The sequence below is a fragment of the Propithecus coquereli genome, unplaced genomic scaffold (assembly GCF_000956105.1).
Source record: "Propithecus coquereli isolate 6110/MARCELLA unplaced genomic scaffold, Pcoq_1.0 Scaffold72, whole genome shotgun sequence".
Taxonomy (NCBI): Eukaryota; Metazoa; Chordata; class Mammalia; order Primates; family Indriidae; genus Propithecus; species Propithecus coquereli.
Genome location: NW_012153285.1, coordinates 5,516,174 through 5,528,215, shown reverse-complemented (window position 1 = coordinate 5,528,215; position 12,042 = coordinate 5,516,174). Strand labels below are relative to the sequence as shown.

General features: G+C 41.2%; 1 protein-coding gene across 1 annotated transcript in view; it reads left to right on the top strand.

Moving 5' to 3' along the window:
* Positions 1 to 12,042, top strand: part of LOC105824182 (chromosome unknown open reading frame, human C12orf56) — an 82,181-nt gene that overhangs the window by 32,856 nt on the left and 37,283 nt on the right. The window contains 1 exon segment of the mRNA XM_012661547.1: positions 6,732 to 6,804. Coding sequence (XP_012517001.1) covers positions 6,732 to 6,804 — 73 coding nt within the window.

Genomic DNA, 12,042 nt, shown 5'->3' with positions numbered 1-12,042 from the left:
GGGGGTCTCGCTCTTGCTCAGGCTGGTTTCGAACTCCTGAGCTCAAACAATCCACCCGCCTCGGCCTCCCAGAGTGCTAGGATTATAGGCATGAGCCACCGCGCCTGGCCCACAATTAGCACTTTATGAATTGCACTTTTTACATTTAGCTGAAAGAGGATGATTATTAAACTCTAAATGAACAATGCTGATGGGAATAGAGTGATGGTAGCGTAACTGTATGAGTAGCTAAAGCTTTTGAATGGATTGGGTTATTCACCATTTAATTTCAGGTGCATTAGAGAACCGCACTATCCAATAGAACTTTCTACAATGATGGAGATAGTCTATATTTAGTCTAATTATGTCTAATACAGTAGCCATTGGCTACCTGTGGCCGGCCATTGACTACTTGACTACTTGAAATGTGGGTAATGTTACTGAATAACTGAATTTATTTATTTTTTATCAGAGACAGGGTGTTGCTGGAGTGCAGTGGTGTGATCCTAGTTCCTGTAACCTCCATCTCCTGGGCTCAAGTGATCCTTCCACCTCAGCCTCCCGAGTAGCTGGGACTATAGGCACATATCGCCAGCTTGGCTAATTTTTAAATTTTTTGTAAAGATGGGGGTCTCACTATGTTTCCCAGACTGGTTTCAAACTCCTGGCCTCAAGCGATCCTTCAGCCTCAGCCTCCCAAAGTGCTGGGATTACAGGCATGAGCCACTGCATCTGGCCTGAATTTCAATTTAATTAAATTTAAATTGCCACAGGTGGCTAGTGGCTACTATTAATAAATATTCACTGCAGCTCTAGAATCATAGAAAAGACCTTAAAGGCTTTAGTGGTATATTTTAAAATATTGGCATGAAGCTAAATAGATGAATCTCCAAACCAGAATGAAACATAATTTAGTGAAATGTAAACTGGACCAAAATTATATATATATCTCTACTGTTGACCCTTGAACAATGCAGGGGTTGACCTTTGGGCAGTTGAAAATCCATGTGCAATTTGTAACTCCCCCAAAACTTAACTACTAATAGCCTACTGCTGACTAGAAGCTTTACTAAACAGTCGATTAGCACATATTTTGTATGTTGTGTGTATTATAGACTGTATTCTTACTATAAAGTAAACTAGAGAAAAGAAAATGTTATTAGGAAAATCATGGCCGGGCGCAGTGGCTCACGCCTGTAATCCTAGCACTCTGGGAGGCCGAGGCGGGTGGATCGCTCAAGGTCAGGAGTTCGAGACCAGCCTGAGCAAGAGCGAGACCCCGTCTCTACTAAAAATAGAAAGAAATTATCTGGACAACTAAAAATATATATATACAGAAAATATTAGCCGGGCATGGTGGCGCATGCCTGTAGTCCCAGCTACTCGGGAGGCTGAGGCAGGAGGATCGCTTGAGCCCAGGAGTTTGAGGTTGCTGTGAGCTAGGCTGACGCCACGGCACTCTAGCTAGGGCAATAGAATAAGACTCTGTCTCAAAAAAAAAAAGAAAATCATAAGGTAGAGAAAACATATTTTACTATTCATTACTTGGAAGTGGATCATCATAAAAGTCTTCATCCTCATCATCTCCACATTGAATAGACTGAGGAGGAGGAGGAAGACGAAGAGCTGGTCTTGCTGTCTCAGGGGTAGCAGAGGCAGAAGAAAATCCACATATAAGTGGACCTATGCAGTTCAAACCATACTGTTCAAGGGTCAACTAAATAGATAGATAGAGAGTTGGCCCTCCATAACTGGGGGTTCTGCATCCATCGATTCAACCAACCTCAGATCAAAAATTCGAGAAAAAGCCAGGCATGGTGGCATGTGCCTGTAGTTCCAGCTACTCAAGAGGCTGAGGCAGGAGGATGGCTTAAGCCCAGGAGTTCGGGGCTGTAGTGTGCTATGATTGCACCTGTGAATAGCCACTGCACTCCAGCCTGGGCAATATATTGAGAGCCTGTCTCTTAAAAAAAAATACTTCTCTACTGAACATGTACAGACTTTTTTTCTTTTCATTATTCCTTAAACAATATAATATAATGACTATTTACATAGCATTTATACTGTATTAGGTATTATAAGTAATTTAGAGATGATTTAAAGTATACAGAGGATGTACACAGGTTATATTCAAATACTACACCGTTTTACATCGGGGACTTGAGCATCCTTGGATTTTGGAATCTGTGGGAGATCCTGAAATCAATCCCCCATGGATACTGAGGGATAACCCTGTGTGTGTGTGAATAAACAAATATATACATACTGTGTGTGTGTGTGTGCATGTTTTTTTTAACCTAAAACGTAGACATTTTCTAAAACTAGTGAGGTGAGGTCAAACTAAAATCACAAGGCACTGATGAGTCTCTCAGGTTGAGTGGTTATTTTTAAACATGGAAGCTTGACAGTCTTCCCCGCAGGAATAAGATTTTGACAAATATAATCATGCCTCTTGCAATTGAGAAAGCAGATGTATTATTTTTGTAGTGTCCCTTCTAAAACATGTTTCTCAGCTAGACAGTACAACTGAACATTCCATCAGATATGCGTTGTACTGAGTGATCAAAGGACTTCATATCTAAGCCACTGAAGAGTATAAACTGCTACACGCACACGAGAGAATACAGCGGCAGATAACTCCGTATTCAAGCTCTCTTGTCATTATCCCTGCCAAACTCTGGTCAGTGGTGTCAGTAGACAGACGTTCCACCAAGTGTGAAAACAGAGATTGAACTATACTTTATGTTTAAATGGAGAGCACAGATGGTCCTAAGATTCTACACACCATTGTTACAAATTAAAATTTAAAGATAACATAGAGGCAGGGACATTGACACCAAAGTTGTTTTGTCACAACCTTTTGGTGGCCTCACACAAAAAAGAGAGAGTTCAGGTAGTGAACTTGTATGAAAGTAGGTTTAAGAGACAACTTACAACTAGGTACAGGATGATTGTTTAGGTGATACTACCTTCCTAATAGATAAGTCTTAGAGATTTCTTCCCCCTTTCCAGCAATGTAATAGTGATGTGTTCTGTATTTTCTGTTCTCCAAGCTAAGTGTTCCCTGAGATTAGGTATTGCTGTATACCCAGGACCCAGTGGGTCACCCCCTAGGCATTCTGTAATATGTGATTCTGAAGCAAGAGATAAGCTTAAATCTGTCTGATCTATGGGTCACAAGTGCTAGTATGTTCCATTCAATTCCAGTTCCACTATCCTTTGTAAAAATCAAGGCATTATATGTATTACAATCGGTGTCAAAGTTTGTGAAATTAATACTATTAGAAGTGACTGTGATGATTAGGATCTTAAAGGTTCTTAGCTTGCAAATAAAAAAAAAATATTCTGCCTATCTTAATGTCAAGGGGGATTTTCTGGAAGATTCTGGAGTCTCTTAGGGAATCAAAAAGGGAACAGAAGAGCCAAATAGTGGAAGACCAGAAACCCAGAGGCCTGTTCTACAACCTGCGCAGCCTGTGGGGGACATTCTACTAGAGTCCAGCCAGTCCAATCCAGTTCAAAGACTCCTAGCTTTGTCTCTCTGGTATGTCACAAATCCAGGGGGAGACATCGATTAGCTCGGCTTGGATCAGATGCCCTCCTCTAGACCTGTCAGCTAAGGCTAGGGCAGGAGTGGATCCAGGTTTTGAGGGGAGTAAAATTCATACAATTTGGAGAGCCCACCATTAAAAAAAGAGTTAGAACACTAAATACAATGCCTGCAGCATCCAAGCCCAGTGGTCCACTTCTGTACAGAAGAAATCACAAATACAAAGTACTTATGCCACTCTTAAGAAGGAAAATGGTTGTGGTTGAAATTTTTCCCTTTGATTTATAAAATCACTTGGCCATGTGAACACATTGCTAGGGCCTCTCCTAAAACTCTGGAAGGAACTCGTGCAAGTGAGGGGCACTGAAGCTTGAGCATCACTTGTTTCAGGGAAGCAGCAAAGTCTTTTTCTTCTCTTTTAAGGATGAGGCTCCTCATGGTAACTGTAGCAAGAAGGTAGTTCTTCAAAAAACGGGCAGTGCTGGGAAGACAAAATGACAGATGGCCATTCCTGCTGCTATAAAAATACCTTAGACTGGATAATTTATAAACAACAGAAATTTATAGCTTATAGTTATGAAGGCTGGGACATTCAAGATCAAGGCACCAGCAGATTCAGTGTCTGGAGAAGCCTTGCTTTCTGCTTCAAAGATGGCATCTTCCTAGAAGGTTTTAAAAGGTTGATGAGTGCCTGTCCACCTCTACTCCTGCCTGGCCTAGAACATTTAATTGGCTGTCAGCCTTTTTGGCTTTGAGTCCCCTAGGCCACAGGGGTCCCACCGAGGGCCTGGATGGACCTAGGGCAAGTAGCCACACCACCCTGGCAGCAATGGCACAAAATAAAAGTTTGGCTATCGATGCTGCCTCTGGCAGATTGTGGCCAAAAGGGAGGAATTGTGAACTAAAATAAAACCTTAAGTCCCCCGGCTGACTGAATGGACCCCCTCTTGGCCAAGGGGACCCCAGAAAAACCCTAAAGCTGAGTTGCTGGCCATGAGAAGGGCGGTCTGACACACCTCCATCATGCCCCCCGCCCTTCGTGGAGCTATCCTTTGTAACTCATCAACAGGCCTAAGGCTGTACAAAACAAAGCTTAAACCACACTTGTAGGCCATTGATTTAATTAACAGATCATGGGAGTCTGAATGTATGTCCCATGGCTTATCTCTGCTTAATAGAGATCCTTACCTTAAGTTAAAACCTTTAGGGAAAGCTTCATTTCATTAACCAATCACAAATCAAAGAATATTTAAACTCACCTATAATCTGTAAGCCCCACCCCCTAGATGTCCTGCCTTTTAGAGCCAAACCAATGTACACCCTCCATCTATTGACTTAGGCTCTTACACATAATTCCAGTCTCCACAAATGTATAAAACCAAACTGTAACCCAACCATGGTGGGCACATTTTCTCAGGATGTCTTGAGGCCATGTCCTCTAGGCCAGTCACACACATTCGGCTGAGACTAAACCTCTTTAAACAAAAAACAAAAATTCCCACAAAGATGGCATCTTCTTGCTATATCCTCACATGGTGGAAGGGACAAATGCTGTGTCCTCACACTGTGTGAGGACAGGGGCAGAAGAGACTAAGGCATCCCCTTCAACCTTTTATAAGGGCTCTATGGCATTCATGAGGCCTGAGCCCTCGGGACTTCCCCAAAGGCCTTACCTCTAAATACTATATGAATTTTGGGGGCCATACACATTCAGACCATAGCAACCACTACACTTCCACTCCTCCAACAGCCACCTCCTGCAGCTGCAGTTTCCCCAAGAATGCTTTTTTTCATCAGGTCTTTTGTCTCAAATCCCTGGGTGGTCTCTGCTGTTGACAGGCTATGCTGCATGTTAAGGGGCTGGGTTGACCTCTTACACCTAGACTAGAGCAAGCCGTAATGGCCTGTGGCCTCCAGGTCTCTGCAGACCCATCCTGCACTGTCTTTGGCTCTCTAAAGTGAGGGAGTTTTTTCTCCCAGACATGGTCGTGTCTTGGGCTCCTCTCAGACACACAAAAATAAGGAATAAGAGCTGCACAGAACAGTTCAAAAGAAAATGGGTCAAACTCAGTGCAAGTACACTCGAGATTTTGCATTTCATTTTTTGTAAATTTTACCTCATAAGAAAATTAAACTGAGAAAAAGAGAGTAGGAGGAGGAAAGGGGAGCACACAAGCCAAGAAAGCAAACAGTTCAGAGAGCCAGGGAAATCTCTGAAAGGATGTCTCTGTGGGAGCGAGGGCTTTCCCTCTTTCCCTCCCTTGCTCTGTGGATGGCGTCTGCATCCTTCACTCTCCTAATTCTTCTTCCGCAGGGATGGGAAGGAAGTTAGGCAGGGAACACTTGGGTTTCCACTGGGGATGGAATCTGTGTAGCGAATACTGACCTCTTGCAGTAGTTTATGGAAATTTGGTTCATGTTCAGAATACTTATTAGACACTATTATTACTTATTCCCCAAAATAAACAAACAAAACACACTCACATAATGGGAAAGATATGACAGTTTTCTTGATGTGAAATTATGATTGGTTTTTTTGATTTTTTACTTTAAGCTAATGTTTATTGCATACCTACTCTGCCAGGCATCACATAAGTCATTTTTATATACATTAATCTCATTTTCTTTCACAGAATTATCATCCTCATTTTTACAAATGAGTACTGTAATCCTAGCACTCAGGGAGGCTGAGGTGGGAGGATTGCTTGAGGGCAGGAGTTCAAGACCAGCCTTAGCAAGAGAGAGACCCTGTCTCTGCTAAAAATAGAAAGAAATTAGCTGACAACTAAAATAGAAAACAAATTAGCCAGGCATGTTGGTGTGCGCCTGTAGTCCCGGCTACTCGGGAGGCTGAGGCAGGAGGACCGCCTGAGCCCAGGAGTTTGAGGTTGCTGTGAGCTAGGATGACGCTACAGCACTCTAGCCCAGGCAAAAAGAATGAGACTCTGTGTCAAAAAAAAAAAAAAAAAAAAAGAGAGAGAGAGATGCTGAGGCCAGAGTGATAAAGTTATTGGAGGAGTCTGAACTTAAGCACATTTTAATGTCAAAGCCAGTGTTCTTTTTGCTCCATCATGCTGCTCAACGTGTAATTTTGGACTTGCCAAGTTTTTGAGAGGATTTAGGAACAGTCATCAAATCAGTACTTGCGACTAGGTTTTCTTCATTATTTAATTAATAACTGAGTAACTTTTTTTTTTTTAAGTCAAGGAAGAGAATAATGGCCCTGTCTTTTGGAGAGGCAAAGAACCTAGAAGTCTGAATGACTCCTCTCTCAGGTAAGATTGTTGTTTGGAGTAGGTTTTTAACTTGCTCATCAAAACTGATCTTACATTGTGACTTGTTTTTCTTAATGCTTTTTCTCTACTAATGGCTTTGTACTGAGTTCTATTAATCTCACATATGTAATAATGAAGCTATTTTGAGAGAACTTTCTCCTAAATTCAAATCCAGTTAGTTAAACAGTAAAGTATAATTTTTCTCATTTCAACTGAATATATAGATGTTACAATATAGATAAATAACTGATTAAAATTAAATTCAAAGACCTCTATTAGCTCCAGCTCTGTGTAGGGTACCATGTTAGTACTTATAATGGATACAAAGATGATTAAGGCAGAGATCTGATCCTCGAGAAGCTGATTCTAACCACGATATACAGCCTTTGCAAAAATAAAAATAATACAAAGTACACATGCTAAATGCCCTAAATGAGTTTGAGCTATTTGTCAAAGAGATTTAAAGAAGGGAAAGATTATGTTCAGTCAAGATGCCAGAAGACAGTTGGTAAAGGAATAGTGCACATGGAGATGGGATATTGCGGTTGGAGAAAAGAAAGGAAGAGGGATAGAGGCAGGAAACAAACAGAACATGTTTTAGGAACAGTAAGCAGTCCAGTGTGATTTAAAAATGGAACCTGAAAATGAAATTGGGCCCATACTTTGGAGGGTCTTAAAAGTCCAAATGAAGTCTTTACATTTCATTTCATAGGATATGAGAAAACCATAGAAAGTTTTGACCAGGAGAATGATATGATAAAAATGATTATTACAAAAAAATAATCTGATGATAGTGCTTAAAATGGATTGAAGTGGGCCAGGCACAGTGGCTCATGCCTGTAATCCCAGTGCTTTGGGAGGCCAAGGTGGGAGGATCACTTTAGGCCAGCAGTTTGACACCAGCCTGGGCAACATAGTGAGGTCCTATCTCTACAAAAAATTTTAAAAATTAGCCAGGCCTGGTGGTATGCACCTGTAGTACATGCATGGGAGGCTGAGGAAGGAGGATTGCTTAAGCCTGTGAGTTCAAGGTTACAGTGAGCTATAATCACACTCTAGCCTAGGTGACAGAGTGAGACCCTATCTCAAAAAAAAAAAAAAAAAAAGGATTGAGGTGGGGATAGATCAAAGATTGGTGGGAAGTCATAAGAATCTGACTTGGGCTTGCGGTAGCAGGAATAAAGAGAAAGGGGTGGATTTTGGAAGAGACACTTCAGAGGCAGAATCCACAGGACAGGTGATAGAGTGAAAATAGGAGAGATGGAGAGAGAAACCACTGTGGTTTCAAGCTGGGGTGACGGAATGGTGATACCCTTCACAGAAATAGGTATGGCAGGAGGGATTAAGCCCAAGTTTAGACATTAATTTGTCTTAATTGCTTGAGGTCCTAGTGGGCCTCACCTGGTGGAGAAGTTCATCTGCAGTTGAAATTTCAGTCCGGAAGGTGAGAGTGAAGTCTGGGTGTACATTTAAAAAGGAGTTTACTAAGTTAGGAGCATAGGATTCTAGGAGCTGCCAGTCAAGGGTTACATAGGCATGGAGAAAATTAATGTGAATTGGGACCCTGAAAGACAGCTCATGGCAAGGGGGAAATATTCAGGTTAGGAAAACATTGCAAAGTGAACTCCTAACTGGCGAGTATTCACACACCTATGGTGTACCATGCTGTGCTGCTTAAGTGGCTGGACAGGGGCCTTTTCGCACTGTACTTTCTCTCATTCTCACCTCACTGTTTGAACAAGAGGATCTGCAAGGTCTCTTCTAAACCTAAATTTCATTATCATAACTTCCTGTCTCACCAAAAAAAAAAAAAAAAAAAATTTAGGAAGTTTTTTTTTCCCTACTGGAACACTTTACCAATTTACTTTATAGAATTTTAACCATACAACCAATTATCCTCGACAAGAAAATTGGTGGAAAGTTGGCTACAGTAACTGTATAATTTTCTTAAAGGTGCTTAAATTAGAGTTTAAGGAATTAGCTATAAAAATGGTCTCTGTGTGACTGCCAGAGTTCTCAAGACTTTGGAGGTTCTGATTATATTTGAAGCTAAAACATTAGAAAAGCTTACTGGCTAAGACAGGATTGACAAGTAAGTGTTCTATTTAGCATTGCAAGCCCTAGCTCAAAACAGACATTGAGACTCCTTTACAGTGCTACAGTGTTAGGGAAGGGCCCGACAGCCAGTGCAGCTGAATTCCTTCTACCAGGCTTTCTCAAGGGGGCGCTATTGACATTTTGAGGGCAGAGACCACAGGACCCAATCACCTCTTAAAGGCCCCACCTCTCAATTCTGCTGCATTAGGGATTAAATTGCAACATGAGTTTTGGAGGGGTCAGTTATTCAAACCATAGCACCTAGTAAGCATCTTTGCTCTCCCTATAAAATTTTGTGCTTGGGTTTTTACTGAAACCACAGTGTGATCATTTAATAATACAAATTTAAAATGGTGACTCCCTCGGTGGGATTTCCATTTTAGCAGGCATCAAAGCCAACAGCTCCAGGAAAGAAGCTCTATTCATAGAATTTTGTTTTAACAGCTTTATTGAGGTACGATTAACATAGAAGAAACTGCACGTATATATATGTTTTATCATATATATATATATACACATCCCGGAAACCATCACCACAATCAGTATCTATTACCCCCACTCTACACCGTGGCCTGGAAACTTTTTCAAGGAAGTAAACTGAGGCAATCATTAGGTCTCACCTTGATTATTTCCCCCCTATCAGGGGTCACTGTCTTTGGTTGCCTGATGTCTAGTGTCTTAAAAGCTATTTTTTTTTGCCTATGTTTTGTCCAGTTTTGGTTGTTCCAGATGGGAATGTATATCTGGTCTCTATTATTCCATCTTGGCTGGAAGCAAAAGAAAATTATTAGAATTTTAGGCTGACACCAGTATGTATAGAAAAGAGTTTGGACTGGCATCAAATCCTTCCTGGAGCCAGTGATGGTTTTGGAATTTCCATAAAAGAGGATTTTGGGGGCAGCAACAGGGGAGATTAAGGAACTCTTTTACTTAGACTGTATGCTTATTTGGGGTAGCTTGAAACCCTTTTTCCCTTAGCAGACACAAATCTATTATTTTTATGTAGCACATATATTTATTTGTGGTGGCTCATTTGGGGAGGACTATTGGGGATCCTAGGGAGTGGGGGGCATTAAGGTTCCCCTCCCCTCAGCTTCTGCCTTGGGAGTCTGCTGTTTCAGGCCAACTCACCAGTTCCAGTCCAGACTATGTTAATGAAGACAGTCCGGAAGCTAAGAAGGACCCCAATTATCAAAGATTCACGTGTGCCTACTATTCTGCCTTTTACAAAAAGACAAGACCACACACTTTTAGAAAACTTTCTTAACAAAGTTAAGTATCCAAAACAAGGTTAGTTAGAGAAGTCAATTGAATACGAGATCTCATTTCCCCCAAGCACTCCTGCTGTTTGAGGTTAGATTGGCCACGGGGGCTTGAATTTGCTTGTCACTAGGCCAGAATCTGGAACACCCATTGCTGCTTCCTAATGTGGTGTTACTGCTTTGAGATTAGTCTATGCTTTTAACCCATGCTGACTGGGCCATGTGAGCAGTTAGCCTAGATCTTCTGGGCTATGGAAATAAAGCTGACCTGGAATAATGGCAAAAATCTATGGTTGTTTCAAGCCTGGAGGCGTTTCAGAATTTCTCCAGGGCTCGTGGAGAGTACGGACTCCTGGGCTCTACCCCAGGCTACCGAATCCTCAGCAATCTGTTTTGGTAACTCCCTAGATGATTCTGTTAGCTCACTACCAAGGTTTGAGGATTACTGGCCTAGATAATCCACAAGGATGTCAATCTCCTGGTTTATTGAGACTCCTTAGTCCATAATGTATCTCTAGTTTATCAACTTCTATCTTCACTGCCAATACCCCAGTACAAGCCACTAACATCTGCAACTGTTTTCCTCCAACGTAGAAAAATAAAAGAGATTTCTAAGTAATGTTTGCAGTAGGTGTTTTAGGTTACTGTGGAGGTTAGAACTCTGTTAAAAGTGGCAGAAATCCAGTTTAGATTAAAAGGGGAATGTATTGGAATTCCTGGTGCCACTTGTGATTCAACATTCATTCAACATACACATAGAGAGATATAAAAATAGATAAAGATACAGATATAGATGGAGATCTATCTAATCTGGCTTATTTGAATTGCCGGGCTCCATGTTTGATATTAGATGTACAATGGTGAGCAAACTCAGCAAATTTTAGAAACCAAATAATGGGAATATTGGGATGGTAAGAACAAATGAAGCTGGAATTTAGGCACAGCCGGAACTGGGGGCGTTGAGTGCCACAGAACTCTGTGTCTGTCTCCCCTTCTCTGATGTTTGTGTGTCAGCTTCATTTTTTCTCACTGAATATCACGACCTCCACGGGGCAGCAAACAAAGTCACCAACTGTCTTCAATTCACATTTTACAGCTCCTACCCACAAAGGCTAACACACACACTGTCTTATGTTAATACCAAATTTTAAAATCCTGAAGGTCTCCGATTGCCCAACTGGAATAAATGATTAGCTGCTGAAAAATATCCACCACAGCTAAGAGATCAGGGTCTTTAAAATCATGGCAGCTTCTGTGTGCTCCACATGTGGTGGGAAGGAATAGTTTCCAAATAAAGGGTATGGGGAGGGAGCTGGGTCTACTATCCCATAGTTTTTTAGCACTGTCATCTCCATAATTAAACATTTGAGTCAGAAGTCTAAACAAAAGGCAGGCTGGGATAGAAAACACTGATTACAGGACTAAAGGATGTTGTCATGTGCAGAGGTTTGAAACACCTCCTAGGTGTAAAGTTTAAGGCCTAATTATGAGAAGCTGCAGGTCACAAGAAGGATGCTGTTATCTTGGGACATTAGACTTACATAAGTATGATTACTTTTCAGGGTAATAGTAAACAATAGGCCTTTAAACACCTAAGGGATAGAAAATAGACTAGGGATCTCTGATAATGAGATTCAATATTTAGGTTTCTCTCTGTAGTGTAACTCTTCATTAGTAGATACTTCCATGTATTCATATGCATTTTGCAGGAGAAAACACAAGGAGATATTTCACCAAAATGTTCTCTTAGGAAAACTGTATTGTGACCTACTTAAGAGTTCCCTAAAGCTCCAACAAGTAAGTGTGAACCCCTTTGTAACAAATGGAAAGATAGACAGTCTCAGCAGAGAAATAGAAGATATAAAAAGGGATCAAATGG